This window comes from Dipodomys merriami, unplaced genomic scaffold (genome assembly GCF_024711535.1).
Source record: "Dipodomys merriami isolate MVZ:Mamm:240054 unplaced genomic scaffold, mDipMer1.0.p SCAF_4, whole genome shotgun sequence".
NCBI classification, from domain to species: domain Eukaryota; kingdom Metazoa; phylum Chordata; class Mammalia; order Rodentia; family Heteromyidae; genus Dipodomys; species Dipodomys merriami.
The window spans coordinates 22,587,282-22,609,742 of record NW_027205603.1 but is presented as its reverse complement, the minus strand read 5'-3'; the positions used below and the strand labels follow the sequence as shown (position 1 = coordinate 22,609,742).

The 22,461-nt window shown below is 39.1% G+C and overlaps 1 protein-coding gene across 1 annotated transcript in view; it reads right to left on the bottom strand.

Moving 5' to 3' along the window:
* The window catches only part of Spidr (scaffold protein involved in DNA repair), a 319,993-nt gene extending 312,799 nt beyond the window's left edge, over positions 1 to 7,194 (bottom strand). Inside the window, exon 1 of the mRNA XM_069990683.1 lies at positions 7,106 to 7,194. Coding sequence (XP_069846784.1) covers positions 7,106 to 7,138 — 33 coding nt within the window. The 5' untranslated portion in view covers positions 7,139 to 7,194. The remainder of the gene's footprint in view (positions 1 to 7,105) is intronic.
* Positions 7,195 to 22,461: the final 15,267 nt, after the last annotated feature.

The window sequence follows — 22,461 nt, the reverse complement described above, 5'->3', positions numbered from 1 at the left end:
TACTGGACATAAAAGGTAGGTCAGATGCAATAAGAGTGGATGGTCTTTTTTTTTTTCTTCTTTTTGTCCGTCATGGGCCTGAACCCTGGGCCTGGGTGCTGCCCCTCAGCTCTTCAGCTCAAAGCTAGTGCTCTACCATTTGAACCACAGCACCACTTCCGGCTTTTTCTGCTTATGTGGTGCTGAGGAATCAAACCCAGGGCCTCATGCATGCAAGGCAAGCACTCTACCTCTAAGCTACTTTCCCAGCCCGTGGATGGTCTTTTTTTAATAATTCACTTCATGAATAGATTAAGCAAACTACAAAATTAAACTGCAGAATAGAAATAAACATACAGAATAGTCCACCCAACTGCTATAGAATATATGCTTTTTTCAGCAATGCAAGAATTTTCCCCAAACTAGGTAACACAGTAGGCCATAAAGCATGCTTTTAAAAAATACAAGAAAACTGAGATCATTTCTTACATTCCATTAGATCATAATGAAATAAAATTAGACACCAATTAAGAAAAACTATACAAACACATGAAGACTGAGCAATACCCTATGAATAATCAGTTGAAGAAATCAAGGACATTTAAAAATTCCTAGAATTAAATGAAAATGAGAACACACTATACCAGAACATATAAGACACAGAGATGACAGTTCTGAGGAAAGATTATAGCTAAGAGTATTTAAATTTAAAAAATTTAACTTAGTGATATACCTCAAGATCTTACCAAAAAGAGAAGAAGCAACTCACAAGATGAATGAGTAGAAATCAACAAAATAGAGACTAAAAGAACAATATAAAGAATTGATGTAGTAAGCCGGATGCTGGTGGCTGAGATCTGAGGATCACGGTTCCTGCTGGGGCAGGAAAGTCTGTGAGACTCTTATCTCCAATAAACCACTAGAAAACTGGAAGTGGCACTGTGGCTCAAGTGGTAGAGCACTCCCCTTGAACTGAAGAGTGCAGGGAAAGTGCCCAAGCCCAGAGTTCAAACCCCACAACCAACCAAAAAAAAAGAATTGATGGGTTCTATAAAAAGACAAACAAAATTGATAAGCCCTAGCAAACTAACCAAACCAAAAGTGAAGGGATCCAAATTAATAAAATCAGACACGAAAAAGATATTAAAACACATATGAATTAAATTTAGAAGCCTATTCAAAATTATTTTGAAAAAATTAAATTCCATTAAATTGGAAAATTGAGAAGAAATATAATTCTGGTTACAAAGACCTACCAAAATGAAACTACGAGTATATAAATAACTTAGTTTTAAAATTAGCATAATATTAAAGCAGTAATAGAGTCTCTGAACAAAGAAAAAGCCAAGAGTGGATATATGTACTGCTGAATTCTACTGGACTATTAGAAGAACCATGGGGCTGGGAAGATGGCTTAGTGGTAGAGTGCTTGCCTAGCCCTCAAGACTCTTATCTACAATTAATGGAGATGTGGCTGAAATGGTAGAGCACTAGCCTTAAAAAAAAGCTCAGGGACAGTGCCCACACCTGAGTTCAAGTCTCAGGATCAGCACCAAAAAAATAAATAAATAAAAACTGAAATGAGTAAAAATTTCAAAATGAAAGTTTTAAATCCCCAAGCATACATTACTCAGATCAGTGGATACAATAAAGCTCTGGGTCAGTTATCTGTTTTAAATAAGCATATGATCTAATGAGTGTTTCCCTGTCATTTTGTGAAAATCTGTGTCCCCCCCAAAAGTAAATGCACCAAAAGCAAGGAAAAAATTAAACATATAATTTGAGTGATGAAAAATAGTGTTTCTTGAAAGGTAGCATGTCTTTAGTGGAAGTTGAAAGTGTTAAGAAAAAAAAACAGATAAAAACAGATCAAGTATCTTTACTACAGTACTGACACAAAGCATCCATAGCATATGAATTTTTCCTCAATACTGATCACCTAGGAAACCACATAACCATGGATACCAAAGGTCTACTGTTCTTTGAAAAGAATGAAAACCAGCCACATGATGGTGGCTGATGCTTATAATTCTAGCTACTCAGGAGGCTTCGATCTGAGGATCATGATTTGATGCCAGCTTGTGCAGGAAAGTTTGGGAGACTCTTACTTCCAAATAACCACCCAAAAGCCAGAAGTGGAGCTGTGGCTTAAGAGCACTAGTCTTGAGCAAAAAAGCTCAGGTCCAGCACCCAGGCTCACACACATGCACACGAGGAGACATTAATTAAACTTATGGATACAGCTAAATTAGTACTTGTGGGCTAATTTATAATTATAAATGTATATGTTTAAAAAGAAGAAAGTCTCAGACTGGGAAGGTGGCTCAGTGGTAGAGCTTGCCTCACATACATGAGTCCCTGGGTTCCATTCCTCAGCACCACATAAACAGAAAAAGCCAGAAGTGGCGCTGTTCCTCAAGTGGTAGAGCACTAGAACAAAAACAGCTCAGGGACAGTGCCCAGGCCAACTGAGTTCAAGCCCCAGGACCGGAAAAAAAAAAAAGAAAGAAAGAATGAAAGAAAGAGAGAAAGAAAGAAAGAGAGAGAGAGAGAGAGAGAAAGAAAGAAAGAAAGAAAGAAAGAAAGAAAGAAAGAAAGAAAGAAAGAAAGAAAGAAGGAAGGAAGAAAGCCTCAAATCAATAACCTTCCACTTAATATAAAAAGTGAAATAAAGAAAAATAAAGAATATCAACGATATTAAAAGTTCCTCATAAAGATCAGCAAAAGTGATAATCTTCTACTAGACTCAACTAAGACAAGAGAGATCACGAGCAGCAAAAATTGGGATTAAGTTAAAGAAAAGAAACACTACTAAACTTACAGAAATTAACAATATAGAGAACATTTTAAATGACTACCCGAAAACTGACTGCCAACAAATTAGATAACTAGAATAAATGTCTACCATGTGCTTGCCCTTGTAAAAGCAGCACTAGAAATAAAAACAAGTTTTGATGAAGACCCACAGAATTAAAGAAAGAAGGTGTTGACAAGATGTAATTTTTCTTCATATCTCTCTCATGATCTTGCCTAAATAGTTTCTCTGTCAATAAGAATGGAAAGGAAGCAGGAAGCTGTACTGCAATCCATTTTCCTCAACCTTCCTATTTCCCTCAAGTTCAAATTCTTTAGTCACTTCTTTACCTTCCAATTTTAGTTATAAACCTCATCTGCCTTTTTATAGTCTTCCAAGTCAGTCATTTCAATACTATTCCCAGTTCTACCACTTTACTCCATGACTACATCAACTTTCACACAGAAAGATCTGTGTGGTGCTAAAAAGTTCTCAGAATCAAAATGGTTTTTAACTGTGGAAATCATAACAAAAACAAAGCTAAGAAGTTCTAAAGGGTTCTCTGGGCCTGACAGTAACTGTCACAAAGAACTACATCAGAGCTACAAACTTGTACAAAGGCCACTGTAACTTTACCAAAAATTACTTCTGTAAGGATATTTGTCAGGACTACCTTTTTAATCACAGACTGATGCCACTCTTATTAATTGTTGTGGCTAAGGATTACTGTTTCAAAATAATGGCTTGTATAATGGCTTTCATTTTTGCCTTTAAAAGCTTCACTCTGTTTCAACTTCTTTGAATAGGCTCATAGTTTACTATGTTATCTGTCTTTCCATCTCAATATTCTGCTAGTCATAAATGAATAGCATTATTCTTTAGAGTTTTTTTTTGGTAGTTTTTGGGTTGACAGTGGCTTGCTTAACATTACAAAACTATTTAGTTGTAGGGCTGAGGCTGATAGCCAACACTTTTTTTTTTTGTGCCAGTCCTGGGCTTGAACTCAGCGCCTGGGAACTGTCCCTGAGCCGCTTTTTGCTGAATGCTAGTACTCTACCACTTGAGCCACAGTGCCACTTCTGGCTTTTTTTTTTCTTTTTGCTTATGTGGTGCTGAGGAATCAAACCCAGGGCCTCAGGCATGCAAGGCAAGCGCTCTACCACTGAGCCACCTTCCCAGCCCCAATAGCCAACACTTTTAACCAAAGTATTTCCCCATGTTTCTACACACCTGGTACACCTGCAAGTTCACAAGTAATGTATTTAATATATAATATGTACAAAAGGGATTATAGCAGTTGCTCTAGGGAACACGAGTAAAAACACAGCCTCTAATCTTATAAGGCTTGTAGTATCAGGGAATGAAGATATAAACACAAATCTCATTCAAAACCAAAAGTTACAAGAGTGATAAACAAAATCCCACAAGGATATAGAAAAAAAATCTTTTGAGCCAGTCGCTGGTGGCTCAGGCCTGTAATTCTAGCTACTCAGGAGGCTGAGATCTGAGGATCACGTTCAAAGCCAGCCTGGGCAGGAAAGTCCATGAGACTCTTATCTCCAATAAACCACCAGAAAACAGGAAGTGGCACTGTGGCTCAAATGGTAGAGTGCTAGCCTTCAGTTTAAGAGCTGAGGGACAGCATCCAGGCCCAGAGTTCAAGCCCCACAACTCATAAAAAATAAAAAAATAAAAAAACAACTTTTAACTTCAGTCATTAGGGACAAAGTAGAACTGGATAAAAGATTAGGGCTTAGTAAAGAGAAATGGGAATGATGACATCATTCCAAACCAAGAATATTAGCAAGTACAAGTAAAGAAAGTACAAGGACATTAGTAGTCTAATTTACCCATAGGCTAAACAATGAAAAAGTCTATGAAGCTAAGGAATAAGGCACAGCCACATTATGGAATCCAGGAAAAGGCTATGAGAGCCTAAACCAAACCAAGACCTGGAACAGAGCACCTGTGGACAAACTCTAGTTTTTTCACAGGCAAATTACTTCTCTGCTGAGTCAGTTTCCTCATCCATAAAATGTGACTATTACATGCCTCACAAAATTCTTAAAAGAATTAAATGAGATCCAAGCTCTGGTGGTTCTTATCTGTAATCCCAGCTATACAGGAGATTATGATTTGAGGATCAGGGTTCAAAGTCAGCCTAGACAGGAAATTCCATGAGACTCATATCCAATCAACTACTAAAAAGCAAGCCAAAAGTGGAGCTGTGACTCAAGTGGTAGAGCAACAGCCTTGAGTAAAAAGCTCAGGGACAGTGCTCACACCCTGAGCTCAAACCTCAGTACTCCACCCTTACATAGACACAAATACCTGAGTTCTAGCCCCAGTACTGAAACTAACACCCCCCCCCCCCAACAACACAACACAATGAGAGCTAGAGGCATGGCTCAAGCAGTTGGTAGTCTACCTAGCAAGGACAAAAGATAGAAGAAAAATAATTGAATAAGTTAACACTTACAAATTAATTAATACAGGGTAAGTCTGATATAAATTATGTAATATCATATAATCAATAAAAGTAAAGTTAGGGGGTCTGGGAAGGTGGTTCTGTGGTAGAGTGCTTGCCTGCAGGCATGAGGCCATGGGTTTAATTCCTCAGCACCATATAAGCAGAAAAAGCCAGAAGTGGCGCTGTGCTTCAAGTGGTAGAGCACTAGCCTTGAGCTGAAGAGCTGAGGGACAGTGCCTAGGCCCAGAGTTCAGGCCCCACTACCGGGAAAAAAAAAAAAAGAAGTAAAATTGTATTTAAGAAGAGGAATAGCAATATAGCAAAAGTGGTGCTCAAAGGAAATTCACCTCATGACAGGAGCATGATAGCTAGTAGCACACATCAACACTGTAAGCAAGAAATACTGAGTCTACTGAGATTAATGGAAAAGGGGGAAAAAATTCTCAGCACCCAGTTTCCACTGTGTTCTTCTTGTTATTAACATTCTTTAAGCTTTCCTAAACGCACTGTACTAGGTTGGTCTATGTGACAAAATAAGACAGAAGAGATGGTATATCTTTTGAGATTAGGTTGTAAAAGACACTGGGTTCAGGAAACTATGAGTCCCCGAATGCTGCAAAAGAGAGGCGATTGGCAAAAGTGCGAGATGGTGCAAGGATTAAGTAATTTATACTGTATATAGAATTTCATATATGTTCTTGAATTTCCTTATACTAATATTTCTGAAATTTAATGGATTATGATCGGTAAGTATGTGTGGCATCGGCATTTTTAGTCCCTGAAATCAGTAACATAGCTGACAGTATGGTGTGACATAGGCAATATATGAGAAATAAGGAAGCATGGTAAAGATAAAGGCGTTGAACCAGTATATACACTGGTCTTTTTCAGGAAGTTTTGGGTTTAAAAAAAAATCAAGAAAGAAAGCACTGGACATAAAGTGGTAGCTCACAGATGTAATCCTAGGTACTTAGGAGATTGGGAGGATCATGGTTCAAGGCTAACCCAAGGAAAGTTATGGAGACCCGAATCTCAACCAATAAGCAGAAGTGATGATAACACACCTGTGATCTCAAGTACTGAAGGAAAAATTAGTAGAAGGCAGTCTCCTTTGCCGGGGCAAAAACGGAGACCTTACCAAAAAAAAAAAAATATATAGTGTATTAAGTGGTAGGGAACCTGCATTATAGTTCAATCACAGTAGTTCAAGTCACGGTAGTACATAGTAGTACCCGCATATATGCACGCACAGACACACATACAGACAGGCTTCGCTGTGCTAAATGTGATGAGTGTGATGAGAAAAATACGGATTTAAACCAAGGAACTTAAAACTTTCAACAGACTGAAGTCCAGCCAAGGATGACATCCGGAAATAAACGCCCGCGAACGCAGGTGCAATCACTCAGCACCCGTCCACCGCAAGGCGTCCACCCAGCCGCCGAAGGCGCTGGCCGCACCGGGCGGCGGGTCCCCGGCTCGCGAGCAGCACCGAGGCGGCGGGACGCGGCGGGCTCTCCCGGCGCCTCGCAGCACGGAGCCAACCGCCAGCGCCCGGTCCCCCCAGGACCCAGCTCCCCAAGGCCCTCGCCGTCGCCCAGTGTCTGCCCCTCTCTCTGGTCCCCGGCCGAGGGTCGGAGGGGCCGGGGGCCGCCCGGGGTGCACCGCGCCCGCCGACGAGCCGCCCGGGCCGCCCCGAGCTCGGCGCCGCCCCCGAGCCGCCCGGCCGCCGCGCCCGCTCGCGCGCTGCCGCGGCCACACGCGCCGAGTTCCGCCGGCTGGTTCCTGCCGGACCAGGCACGCTAGCCTGCCGCTTCCTTGACGTGGAGACGGCTTGGGGTCCACCGTGGCCCACGGCTTACTTTGGGTTTGCGGGCTCCATCACTCACAGACATGTTCTCGGACCGCGCGCCTCCTCAAGGGCCGCCGCCCCTCCTTCCTGGATGGCCCGGCCACCGCTACAGCTCGACGTGTCGTAGCGTGCGCTGCAATTGGTGGGCTCTCGAGGGCGGGGCGGGGCTTGTGTTGTAGGCGGGCTTTCCAGAGTTGTGGAGAGTGCCTAAACCCGCATAGTGCGGAGCTGCTACGTCCTGAACCCGAGAAGCATGCAAAAAGGATGGCTCTGGCGCTCTCCCTCGGGCTCCTGGTGTGGGAAATGCAGGATCAGGTGTCAGAATGGAAACCCAATGCCAACTATTGGGGTTCAAACGAAGTCTGTATTATCAGGAACCAGCTGACCTTGAACAAAAATAAACCTACACGTGCCGCGAATCCGATAATTAGGATTTAAGGAATAGCAATAACTTGGTAAAATGAAGAAAAGATGCAGTATTAATTTCTCCATCTAATAGGGATTCGGAAGGGCTAATAGATGATCATCAAAAGGAGAGGTTCTGTTTAGCTCTAGTGGCTCATGCCTGTAACCCTAGCAAGTCCAGGGGCTGAGATCTGAGGATTGTGGTTTTCTGGACAGAAAAGTTTTTTGTTGTTTTTTTTTTTTTTTGTATTTGTATCCGCAATTAACCAGCAAAAAGCTGGAAGTGTAGCTGTGGCGCAAGTGGCAGACTCAGGAGCCTTGAATTCCAGCCCTAATACCAGAACACCAGCAACACCAGCAACAACGACAAAAGCAAAAAGTAAAGAAAATGAACTTTTTTGAAAGTGAAAAGAAGCTCACAAAACCGGAAGAAAATAACATGGGTAAAGTACAAATTCAAAACCATTTTCTTTTTTTTTTTTTTGGTCGGCCATGGGGCTTGAATTCTGAGCCGGGTGCTATCCTTCAGCTCTTCAGCACAAGGCTAGCTCTCTACCACTTGAGCCACAGCACCGTTTCCAAATTCAAAATTATTTTTTAAAATATCATCCAAAGGGAACTCAATAGGTATGAGCAGACATTTTTCAGAAAAAAATTTATACTGTAAAAAATTTCAAGTGAAATGAAAATGAATAACATAATAAATGCATTCCTATAGCTATCGATTACAGAGATTAATAAATGTGGCAATACCAAGAATCACCTGCATATAGCTGTTCAGAGTGTAAATTGATAAAGACCACTTGAGAAAAATAATGTCACTGCCATACATGTGACTCTTAGGTATATTCTGAAGAAAATGTTTAACAGGATTACCTACACAAAATTATTTGTGTAACATCACATTATAAGAGGCAAAAAGTAGAAAATACCTAAATATACAGAAAAACTCCACTAATGAATTTTGATGTATTGACACAATGAAAGATTATACAACATTAGAACTTGAAATAAATACATTGCTGGGATAAAGTAATTCTTAGAAGAGAGGTTATACCCATTTCCTAAAGATTTAATTACATCAGGGGCTGGTGGCTTATGCCTGTAATCCTACTCAGAAGGCTGAGATATGAGGATCATGGTTCAAAGCCAGCCCGGGCAGGAAAGTTCCTGCGACCCTTATCTCCAATTAACCACCACAAAACCAGAAGTGGTGCTGTGGATCAAGTGGTAGAGTGCTCACCTTAAGCTGAAGCGCTCTGGGACAGTACCCAGGCCCAGAGTTAAAGCCCCACAACTGCTGACAATGACAACAACAACAACAACAACAAAGATTTAATTACAAGGACAAATCAATAAAATGCTATTAGGCATATAGTTATTTATAGTATAACTCCCTAATTCACAACAAAAATAAATTAAAAATCATAATCAGGTTAAGCAGGGGTGATCATACCTGTAATCCCACCTATGTATGAGGTAGGAGAATCATAATTTTGAGTCAATGCCATTCAAAAGTAGAAACAAGACCCTATCTCAAAACTAAAATATGGCTGGGATCTGGTGGCTCATGCCTGTAATCCTCAAGAGTCTGAGATCTGAGGATTGCAGCTCAGGTGAGATTCTAACCACCCAAAAAGTAAGTAGTGCTGGGGCTCAAAGTAGTAGAGGGTTAGCCTTGAGAGGATAAAGCTCAGGGACATTGCCTAGACCCTGAGTTTAAGCCCCAGGACCAACAAACAACAACACCACCTAAAATACAAGCAAAAGCACGTCTCATGAGTTAGACCATTTGCCAGCCATGCACAAGACCTGATTTCAATCACTATTAACCATTCAATCATGATAATGTTTTATTCTGATTAAGGGAGGGAGACAGAATGAAGAAAGTGTCTATATGTACATGTAAATTAGATAAGCATTTCAGTTGTTTGTAGCTGCCCGTTTTTTTGTCACATTACCAAAAAGATACCATGCATATATCATACTTATATACATACAGAAATACGTACCTTCACACATACTTACATAAAGCAACATGAAACATGAATGAATCAATGGACTAGTGATAAGACTACATTGAAATTAATCGTCCTTTGATGTTTGAGGATAATAAAAATACAATAAGATAGAAGTTATCAATAATTCACATCACTAAAATTATCAATACTATCAAATAGATTAGATACTTTATAAATTAATTTTACTACATATATAAAAGAATGAGAAATCAAAACAAAGGTATAGATTTCTTTCAGATAAAAAATTGAAATACATGTTGTTTAGAGGCAGAACTGGGAACAATATAAACTTGGAGAGATTTCTAAAGAATATTTTGCAAATACTTTTGATCAGCAATTGTATTACTAAGAAGTTACTAAAAGAAAATATTTAAGTATTTTATTAGGAATACATTATTATTCCAGAATTCTCATTTCCATGTTTAAATGGTGAAAATATTATTTATAATATAATATCTACATATCTAATAATTTTGAATGTATTGATCCACTATTGGTACATAAACTAAAATAGCTAATATTAAGACATTAGTACATATATATGTATATATATATATATATATATATATATATATATATAATTGTAGAGGTTTATTTCTTTTGTTGGTTATAGGGCTTGAACTCTGGGCCTGGGCGCTGTTCCTCAGCTTTCACCCCAAGGCGGGCACTCTACCACTTGAGCCACAGTGCCACTCTGATTTTCTGAGTGGATTATTGGAGATAAGAGTCTTACGGAGTTTCCTTCCTGGGCTGGCTTTGAATCATGATCCTCAGATCTCAGCCTCCTAAGTAGCTAGGATTACAGGCATGAGCCTCTGATGTCTGGCTTTGTAGAGTTTTTATACACATAAATAAAACCCAGTATTTCTACTTTTAAAATTGCCTGGAATGAAAGCCAGAAAATAGCTATGTGCTGGTGGCTCAAGCTTCTAATGTTAGCTACCCAGGAGGCTGAGGATTAAATTTTGAATCCAGCCTGGGCAGATATAAAGTGGACATGTGGTATAGGTGTAGGTGGTACAAAGCTACCATTGAGAAGAAAAGCCAAACCAGAGCACAGAGCTCTGTTTAACATCTAGTGTTGGCACACATACACACACAGACACAGACACACAGACACCAACACACACAGAAACACAGACACACAAACACACACACACACACACACACACACACACACACACACACACACACACACACACACACACACACACACACACACACACATAGAGCCAGAAAACCAGTAACTGTCAGTTTGTCACCAAAGGTGACAAAGATGACTGAAAATTACTATTTTATTCGAGAGGTCTGCTTTCTTATTATCAAGACAAAGTATAACAAATCATTTTCCTAGGTGTTATTAGAGCAGAGAAAATAGAATCAGTGCTCATGATCCTGAGTTGTTTCTGGGATCTATACAACTATGAAATGACATGTCAATGGCCTGAGAGTATCAAATCTTGAAGGTTGCATTGACTATTTCATATGAGTAAGGCACCAGGACTAGAAAAGGAATTTGGTTGTTTTGTGGTAGACTTACATTTCTTGCTCTACTGTCTTCTCTATGGAACAGATAAAGCCTTTCTTCCTCATCACTCACAGGACACTGGACATAGTATCTGCAACACCACTATAACATGCAATGCGTAACCATAAATACAATCTCAAAAGAGGCAAAAGCTAAGAACCATATTCTGCAATTAGATTCATAAAGTGAAATTGCTACATCTGTTCCTAAAAAGCATCATTTTAAAGAATTAATATTTTCCTAAAGTCAACATGGACATGATAAAAGTTGAAAGTTTAAAAATGTTAAAGCTTCTTTTATATTACTGCATCAGATTTTACAGTAGCTGGCTTCCAAAATAAGCCCAATGATCCCAGTCCCCTCATAGAACTTTTACATTTGATCAGTTGGTCTGATAGGATTTTATGTCACTTCTAAGACTAGGAGATAGACATTGCATTTTGTCTTTGATGTTCTTTCATATTCCTGCAGTCTCTAATATTTCTGGAATCAATACAGAGGAAGACAGTCAGAAGGTCATCAAAAACTATGAAGAGGTCAATATGGAAAGAAACAAAACCTTCAGCTTATAGTCTTTTTTAAAAATCACTCGTGGGGCTTGAACTCTGAGACTGGGCGCTATCCCTGCACTCTTTGGCTCAAGGCAAGTGCTCTACCGCTTGGCTACAGTGCCACTTCTGGTTTTCTAGTGGTTTATTGGACTTTCCTGCCCTGGCTGGCTTTGAACTGTGATCCTCAGATCTTAGCTTCCTGAGTAGCTAGGAGTACAGGCATGAGCCACTGGCACCTGCAAGCGTATAGTCTTATAGCCTATACTCCTAATTAAGCCATGAGATCACTACAGCTTGTCCAATAAGTTGCTTCATTGCAACATCATAAGTAGTGGACAGAAAGAACCAACAAGTTAAATCTAACTTAGAAAATCTTATAAAGTAACATAAAAGAAACTTTAGCATTTCAAACTTTCAACTTTTATCTAGATGGCTGAAGATGTACAGAAGGGCTGTCTTCTTTGGCTGTCTTCTTTCAGTGTGCTTTACCAAATCTCTTTATTTGTCATCTAGTGGAGAATGGGAAGGGCTGACAGGTAGAACTGGAGTTCAGATTGGGGTCTAAAATATACTTTTTCCATGCTAGCTACTTACAGCAAGTGGGCCAGAGATGGAAAGGAAAAATGAAATTGGATCCCTGCACCTGCTAGGATCCCTTTTTTCAGAATTTTTCCCTCATGTTTGCCTGTTGTCCAGCATCAGCTACTTTTAACCATAATATGATGAAGCAGAGAACGTTGCATCTGGAATATAGGAGATCTGAAGTTTAACCTTGGCAAGACCTCCCCTGATCAGTGTTCCTCAAGTCTTCCCCTTCCTTTTCCTTGTCATATGAAGACTCTTCAGAGCCATTTTGAGTTCTATCGAGCTAATGTTGCTATATTCAGTCAAACTATTTGGCTTTTGCAAATTTTGTAACAAGTAAGTTTGGCTTCCTTGTTCAGGAGTGAGTATCCTTATGTGTGTGTGTGTGTGTATGTGCGTGTGTGTGTGTGTGTGTGTGTGTGTGTGTGTGTGTGTGTGTGTGTGTGTGTATTTGGCTGTGTCTATGAAGATTGACTTGATAGAGGCTAGTACTTGAATGCAGTAAATCAAATTTTTGCATATTTTAAGCTCATACAGGTTTCAGTCTCTGTGTGCCTAATATAAATGCTTTCCCTTGTGTGTATATGTGTGTGTTTATATCTACATGAACAACTTACATCTTACAATCTATGTACACAGTAGAGTACAGAAAACCACAAAGAAAGGCTAACTTCACAAAATCAGTTTTTTAATTTTTTAATTAATTCAGTTTTTATTATTTTGGTGCTGAAGATTGAATGCAGGATTTAATGCATGCTCAGCACTCAGTCTACCTGTAAGCTATGTCCTCAGCCCTTACTAATTTTTAACAAACTTACAGGAATAATTGTGATTTGACTTGTAATTTTATGAGCAATTAGTGAGGCATATCATCTGTGAATATTCCCACTTCTAAGATTTGTTAGTTTAAAAGTAAGCAGAGAACTCTGCTTACTTTCTATTTTATTTTATTTTCAGTGAAAATATTTTATATTTTCCATTGGATTCTGTCATATGCATTGCAATAATCTTTTTCTCTTCTGGGGACTGTTTTTTTCTGTAGTTAAAATTTTTTTTATAAAGTTGTACAAAGAGGTAACAATTCCATAATTCAGGTTATAAGTCAAATGTCACCCCTTCCTTCATTCTTCCCCAGTTTCCCCCAAAGTTAAGTAGTTCCATTTTTATGTAATGTAAATTGAGTATTTGATCACTCTTCTTTCCTCTAGTGGAAAATTCACAAAATCTTAAACAAAAAAGTTGAATATATGAATATTTTAAAAGAAATGCTAAATATTGGAGGAAATACATATGCTCATTTGAATCCAAACAATACAAAGTAGATACAAGATTGAAAACATCCAATGGTATTGCATGAAATAAGAAAAAGACAAGCTAAACACCAGTGATTCATATATGCAATCTCAGCTACTTAGGAGGCTCAGACATGGAGGTTTGCAGTTTAAAGCCAGCCCAGCTGGAAAATTTTGCAAGACTATCTCTTCAATAAAAGTGTAAAATGGTAACTAAAAGTATGGCTCAAGTGGTAGCACAGTAGATATGAGGGGAAAAGCTAAATTCAAGTCCCTGAGTTCAAGCCACATTTCCAATCCACATAAAAATACATGGATACAGATATACAGATACACCGACACATACAGGAAAGACATACTGACAGATGGAAAGAAAGAAAATTGATTTTATGGTCTCATCTGGTTTTAAAAAGTAGAAAATAAGTCAGGCACTGGTGGCTCATGCCTGTAAGCTATTCAAGAGGCTAAGATCTGAGGATCAATCTTCAAAGCTAATCTTGGCAGAAAAGTTTATGAGACTCTTTTTTTTTTCCCCCACAGAGCTGAGGACTAAACTCAGGGCCTTGCGCTCACCAGGCAGGCACTCTTCCATTGAACTAAACTCCCACCCCCTGTGAGACTCTTATCTCCAATTAACTACTGAAAAAGCCAGAAGTGGAGATGTGGTTCAAAGGGTAGAGCATTAGCCTTCAGCAGAAAAGCTCAAGGATTGTACCCACTTAGTAACTTAGGTTAATAAGAACAAGCAAAATTGAAAGTTAATAAGATCAGGGAAGAAATAAAAGAAATAAAGACAAAAAAAGAGAACATTAAAATGAATCAATGAGTTAAAACTTGGTTCTTTAAAAAATATAAACATGGAGAAATGCTTAGTCAAATAAACCAAAGAAAAGGAAGAAGACTAAAGTAGAATGAGAGATCAATGAAAGGAAAATTTGTAGCTGGAAAATCACAGAGGTAAAAAAATAAAGAATCAGGACCTTGAGGACAAGACAACAGTTTTTTGAAGAATGGAAGGTAGGAAGAAAGGCCAAAAAGAGCTCAGGGCTTAAAACTGCCCTGGAATTTCTAAGAACTGGTCTGCTTGGAAGAGGGTTGAGTTGGGTGAAATGGAGAGAAGAGGAATGTAACACAGATGCACTCATCAGGGCTCAGAATGGCCAGTTGCAATTTCTCTTCAGCCTGGAGAGCACTCTTAGAATGATTAGCAGGTGAACAGGACACCGGAGGTATAGGGCTTACTGCACTGGGGGCTGGCAGAGGAGCGGCAATTACAGATAAGTAGTCCGGAGTCTAGGACCAAATCCAGCTTGGGGAACATCAGATGAGCGCTGCTAGGATTAGGGACCCTGGAACAAGTGGAGATAGGACTTTGTGGAAAAAGGATTATATGAAGAATAGATGGGAGACACCTTGAAGGTGATATGTAAAACGTGAAAGTAGGGGACAGACTGTGAGGTTTCAGGAAAAGGGTCTATAAAATGATGGACTATTATTCCCTACTACCCATTTGTCACCCACTGTCCTCAGCCTTGGGCACAAAGCCCTCTAAAACAAAGAAGTAGAGGTTAAGTAGCTTGGGAGGATCGAGGCTAGAGAGCAGCCACTTAGATCTTCCAGATAAGCATAATTCTCTCATGGAGAATAATTCCTTGAATGTAAAGCTTCTTTTGAGCCCTGGGAACTGCTCCTCAACCCCCATGGGTGAGCAGGGTGGGGTCAGTCTTGCCCAAAGCCCCCATTGTGACTTTTTTTTAAAAAATAAGTTCCACTTTGGCTTTAATAGTTACTACAGGCTAGGGGGAGATGGTCCTGCCCCTTTTAGTTCCTTTTTCTCATTGACCAATGGAGTGTGAGATCTAGGCCACTTCCACATTCCATGGTGCCTAAGTGCCACAGAATTTTTTCTGGCTTACACCACAAGGAAAAACTGTAGAGGATAAGTTCATGGTTGTTGCTCAGAACCCCTATTTGCTGGAATCAGGGTAATATGTTTTTCCCCTCTTCCCCATCCTACCTCTGACATGTCAGAAGAAACTAGATGGCAAAAACTGACTGCATTCAAGAAAAAAAAACAAAACAAAGGCAGAGGAACAACCTTGGTGTTCCTGAAGGAGCAAAGAAGAATTAAAAAACCACAGTAACTCAAGACAATTACTGCTCATATGCTACCTGCTTGTGTCCATCATTTGCAAATGACTTGTGGTTCTCTTAGTGTTCCTTCCCCAGATGCTATTACTATTGCCATGGTATCAATTAAAGATATGATGGCTGAAATATCATGGTTGAAACCAGTAAAACTCAACAACTTTTTTTTTTAATTTTTGCCAGTCATGGGGCCTGAACTCTGGGCCTGGGCGCTGTCACTCAGCTCTTCAGCTTAAGGCTAGAGCTCTACCACTTGAGCGACAGCACCACTTCTGGCTTTTTCTGCTCATGTGGTGCTGAGGAATCGAACCCAGGGCCTCATGCATGCAAGGGAAGCACTATACTACTGAGCCACCTTCTCAGCCCACCTCAACAACTTTTGAAAGAGTTTGATAGCCTACAAAAAACAGATAGGAACAGCCTTCCATATTTCCATTGTATGAATGATCTTGAGAGTCTGTATGAAGGGCTGATGAAGCCTTAGAATTCTGCTTCAAACAAAAAACAAGAGAAGTTGACCAAACAAAACCAAGACATACTGGATGAAATACAAAAGCAGAATGAATGCAGGCAGATGTTGGCCCAAGAGCAGGGAGAGCTGAATTAAGACCTGTAGCTCTGATACCGAGAAATAACTATCACACCAAGGCCTATGTACAGGCAGGCCTCCACCCACAATGCAGGAGAGCTGGAGGGTCTTCCAGCAATCTTCCCAACTGCATGTGGCATAGCTAGAAATCCTTTTTCTGTCTTCTAGGCAAGCTGAGCAGCATAATAAGGAGTTTATCTAAGAAAAAAATATCATAAAATTAGAGCTATAGGAAAATAACAAAAGCAGGACTTATAGGAACACAACTCTGAGCTAGAAAAAAAGTCCTCAGTGTTTATTGTTGGAGAAAGCAGCCATGAGATGTGGAATGGAGGAGTTACAAAAGGAGCTAGAGATGTCTGATGATAGCAATTTTCTAGCTTATTTGCAAACCCACATGGCCACAAGTAGTTACAACAGTCCAATGAAGAGAGGGCACAGTTACAGGAGAACTCATGAAAAAGCTGAGAAGACACCACCCTCAAAATTCCCAGAAGGACCATTGCAGGCAGAACAGCAGCTGCAGGTAGAGGCTCAGCAGCTTGAAGACTCACGTGGCTGGACAGCTGCCAGTCCAGATGGAAGACAGTGAGAGTCTAACTTGCCTTAGAGTAGGTGTAGCAGCTGCTTGTGTTTGAGGTGGTTTCCAAGGTTTAGAACCAGCAGTCTGAAGATGGCAAAACAGTACTGGGGACTCTGGAGAACAATCACACTACTATCAGATGTGCTCTGTGAAAGAACCATCAGTTCAAGAAACAGCTGACCTAGGTTTGGATGGCTTCATAAGGCTCACAAATGGCAAGGAATTGACCATGCTGTACCTTGCTGGTACAGTAGTACAACAAGAACCATCTGCAAAGAATCTGGGCTGGCTTCAGGAAAAGTTGAGAGAGTTTCAGATGATGGGAAAGCTAAGGAACTAAGCGGCCCAAGGTCTTCAGGAGCACTGAGACCAGGGCCCGTGTCATCCGTATCAGTATGTGACAGCCTATCAAGATCAAGTGACTGCCTATTTGCAGCTGACCTCAGAGAAAGAGGTCCTGCATCAGCAGCTTCTGATATAGCCCAGATGCTGGAACAGCTGCAGCAGGAGGTGCTGTAGGGAAGGATGGAAACAGATATGGTCTGCAAGGAGTTGCTGGAGACTTAGGAGCAATAGGTAAAATCCCATAGACAATGTATTGCCATGGTCCAGTCTTTGTGTTTCTCCCATGAGTTCTATCTATCTTTCTCTTTCAGTAAAACTTTCTGGTTACTGCTCACTCAAGGCCTTCATTCTTCTATCCTTCCTGGAGAACAAGTTGGCTCCCAACTTGGCATCAATAGTTGTCTGTAGCTCATGGTATTCAACAGATTGGTGTGAAATCACTATTTTGAGTTCATACTTTTTTTTAAAATCAGGACTGAGCTCTGCAGTGGAACTGCAGAATTTTAGACAATAGAAATCAGGAATAAGTCAATCAGAAGTGGAGATTGAGTGCTGTAGGCTGTCTGACAGAGTCTCAGAGAATATTCATCAGGGGCAGGCTAGGTGCTGTTGCTTTGGAAAGCTGATTATGCCAGAGATGAAGAGGCAGGACTTCCTCCTGTGTGCTCACCAGGGCTCAGTCAACAGCCACACAGTTTTAATGAATGGTGTTTTCACCTTGGAGTATGGGCATGGAAGAAGCACAACCCTCAGCACTCTGCTCCTTGCTCAGCACTTGAAACCCCAAACTCAGCTCTCCAGACAGATGACCAGTGAATTAGCCCAAAGTGACCCATCTCAGCTGTCCAGGCTATAAGGCAGGAGTGTGCCAATGCTCTACAATTCTACCCTTGCTGGCTGTCAGAAAATTGCACAGCTGAAAGGAGGAAAAGAGTGGTATGACACTTTGAATGGAGGTCTTTGTGTCTTCAGAATTTCATATCTCCTGGTTTAGAAACTTAAATTGGTATTTTTCATATTGATATTGATTTTTATTTGAGTCTGAAATGTCTCCCCAAAACTCTATGTTAAAGGTTTCTTAAAACAGGCACTACTGAAAAGTAAAGGGGGAAACTTTCACAGGATGAGGACTAGTAAGGTGTTAGGTCATTATGAACTTGCTCTAGGAAGGGGTTGAGGTCCTTAGATATTTCCATTTCACTATTTTCTTCCCAGCTGCTATAAATAAATTAGGTAGCTCTACCATAAGCACCCACCAAGATGGGCTGTATCACTCGACTCCAAGAAACATGGAAGAAGCATCAACTGAGACCTCCAAAACTATGAACCAAATATTGTTTCGTTCTTTTTAACTTGATCACTTCAGGTATTTTGTTACATTAGCAGAAATCTGACCAGCGAAATGAATTTGGGTTTAGTTACCAAGCAAATTCTTATTAGTTCTATTTTTCTCATTTAAATATTTTAACTGCAACTTAATTTGTATTTTCTATATACATAGGTCATATATAAATATTGACAAATTTGTTTCCTTTATGGGTCTTAGAGCTTTTATTTATTCTTTTCTAGTGCTGGGATAGAGTTAAATAAAATTGGGAAGAGTCTATGTTTTGTGGAATTACAAAGAAAATAATAATTTTTCAGTAATTTATATAGATGGTGAGTTTTCATTTTTCTGGGAGTTTTCTTTCTTTGTGAATTACTTTTTTGTTCCTGTAGCCCTTGAATTGCACAGATTCTCTGGGTCAGAGAACTGGCTAATGAATTATTTGTATTCTCTACTCAGGATCTTACAAGGCTGAAATCAAGGTTTTATCTGGGTTACTTTTGTTTTGGTCTTGTTTTGTATTTTTTAAAAAATTTGTTTAACTGTCAAGGTGATGTACAGAGAGGTTCTGGGTTGCATTTTTATTGGGGGCCTTGACTGATAGAGAATGTACTTCTAAGTTCATTCAGTTTCTTACTGCATCTTGTGCAATAGACTTAACTGTTTCTTGTTATTTTGGTTAACTTTTGAAATTATTGACAGGTTAAAGAATAAGTAGGTAAGTTCCATATTAGCTGTTTTGTTAGCTATTGTGACTCACTCCCTCTTCTGTATTCATCTTCACCAACAAACCAGTTGCAGATCAATAGGTACAAATCACTGACTGTAAGTAAAAGCAGTTTTTGCCTACACTCACCTTTTATACCAGTTTCTCTGGACTATCCTCTTAATACTTTTGCCTTCAGAAGAAAGGAATACTAAAACAGAAGGGTTCCAGATTGAGAAAGACTATCAAGGAGCAACGTTCATTCAAATTTTAAATGGAGAAGCTATTGAATGATAGGACATACATATGAAGTACAAGCGGCTTCTTAACCCTGGACATCGTCCCAAGGCAAATGCTAAATATATCTTCTGGACACATTTGTGTTTGGTTATTTGTTTTATCAGCTATTTTAGAACTTTTGTGGTTCACCACTGTTCTCTTATTAGCTATTAATAACATTATAAATATTTAACTTGGTAACAATTGTTAAAGTAGATATTTAAGAGCTTGCAAAACACTGTCTATCTCAAGCAGTAGAAACCACTGACCCTTAACTTAGGTTTGTATTCTAAACTCTCCATCCTGAGATCTCCACCAATGCCTCTATTCTGAAAATTTCTATGAAAGACCATGAAGTTTAGTTTCACACACAGATCAGTAATTAGCTCCTCTTTCTTTGTGGCTAATTAATTCCCTCTTACCACATCACACTGCCTTTTTTCTTCATCAAATAAGCACCATAAACTATTATAAGGAAGGCTGATTTGAACTTCAAATCCTCTCATTTGGCCATCTCAAAAATGAAACTTTTATTAGCACAGTGGGTGATATGGGCAAGCTGAATAAGGTTCTGTAGAGAAGTAATAAGACTTTACAAAGTCAGTGTTAAGATTTTATAGATGAATTGAGAGCATAGATAAATAAAAAAAGGGCAAAATGAAACACAAAAGTGTCTCAACTGGCTAGGTAATTGCTGAAAAATTACTGTGAAGAGGTTCTAATCTGGGCACCAAGAGTTAAATCAATGAATAACATTTACTTGAATAAAAGGATTAATATTTGGTAAGAGAATTAAAAAATAGGATGGATAAAAGACAGCCTCTTTAATAAATGCTGTTGGGAAAACTATATATCAACATGCAGAAAATTGAAATTGGATCCTTATCTGTCACCCTGTACTAATACCAGTACTAATGCCTTAATGTAAGACCTGAAACCATGAAACTACTATAGGAAGAAGTAGGAGAAACACTAAAACATATTGGCACAGGCAGGGACTTTCTGAGTAAAGTTCCAGAAAATCAAAAGTTTTCAGCAAATCAAAGAATGGACAAATGGGATTAGATAAAACTGAGCAGTTTCTGCAAGGCAAAGGATATAGTTAACAAGCAAAAAGACAGCCTATAGAATGGGAAAAGATCTTTGCCAGCAATACAACAGACAATGACCAAATATTGCATAGTATGCAAAGAGCTTAAGAAAACAAAATCCTCAAGAGAGTCAACTATACAATTAAGAAACGAGAAACTGCGCTGACTAGATACTTTTCAAAAGATAAAGTAATAATGGCTAATAGATATATGAAGACACGATCAACATCTCTTGCTATAAAGGAAATACAAATTAAAACAACACAGATTCCATCCTACCCCAGTTAGAATGGCCATCATCAGATATATAAACAATAGCTTCTGGCATGGATGTGGAGGAAAAAGAGCCCTAATAAACCGTGGGTGGGAATGCATATATGCTCAACCACTCTGGAAATCAGTTTGGAGATTCCTCAAAAACCTAAACATAGAACCATCCTATGATACCACTCATGGGGATTTATCCAAAAGATTACAAGCTAGAATAAAATAGCCACTTGTACAACAATGGCCAATGCTGTATTAGTTACCATAGCTGAATAATGAAATAGTCTAGAAGCCTTTCAATGGATGAATGGATCAAGAAAATGTGGTATATGTACACAATGGAATTTTACTCATCTATTAGGAAGAATGATGTTACATAATTTGCAATGAATTGTATGTACCGGGAAAAAAGTTAAGTCTCTCATATGGAATCTAGAACTAATTTATAAATGCTTAAGTAAACACATTGGGGTTATATACACATCCACACAAACATATTAATCAAGATACTTTATATTCATAATCTAATTTCTTGAATAGTAACTTCTTTGTACAACTACTTAAAGATGGTAAAATATAATTAAAATGCCAAATCTTTTGTACAACTACTTAAAATAATATATTAAAAGAATTAAGTGAAAAACATTTGTTTGGATAAAAGGACTAATGATAATGATCAAAATTAATTACTTTTCCCAACTATTATAAAATGCCAAGTTGCTTGGTCAATTAGTTTTACCTATTAGTCTAGAATAAGTATGTATGCATTGGGAGAAAATTCAGCTGCCTCCTTAAAATTGCACTTTCTTTCAAGACTGACTATGGCATTAAAGAAGTTTTGAAGCAATCCAAGCAATATGTGATGAATGTGAGCACTGTTTCTATTATACCCTCCTGTGAGGAGCATACTGGAATTGTGACAGATTGTGTGCTTGGCCTTTTGCTACCTAAACTTGTAATGCTAGCTCACTTGAAGCAATGAATTGCAAAATCACGTGGGCATTGTGTGCTGCACATTACAACCTACTGGTTTTGGTGAGGCCAGCCCTTTGTGAGGCATTGCTGACCTCCAAACCCAGGACTTGACAATACTCAGGGAGGTTCGCTGTGCAGTCACACTGGTAGAAATGGAATGACCTATGGAAGGTAAGTGACGCCTCTTGTCAGTAAACACATGGGAGTGTCATTATGACAAAAATATTACATTAAAAACCCTAATGTTTGGCATTATTTTTCATAAAGTCATAAAGGAGAAGCCAGGATTTCCTGAGAGACCATCTTCTTAGGAAGTTTTACCAAGGTTTTTCTTGTCCAGTTGTGGGCATGCCATTCACTCAGGATCTCTTGATTGTGTTGAGGGCAAAGGGAATGGGATTGTAATCCTAGAACTACAGGGAACAATTCTGTTTCTTACATTTGATACCACATTCCTAGTGTACAGTGTACTCTGGTCGGGGGGACAGATTCGATATATTTCCAATGCAATTCTGGAAATTTGATGCTATTTAGGACATATACTTCAAGCTCATGACTCATGACTTCAAGCCTATGACTTAGAGGAAAAAGTAGATCTTTCTAATTACAAGCATTGGGAAATCAAGTACAAAACTTATGATTCAACTCTAAGAATGCATCCTGACTCACGTACA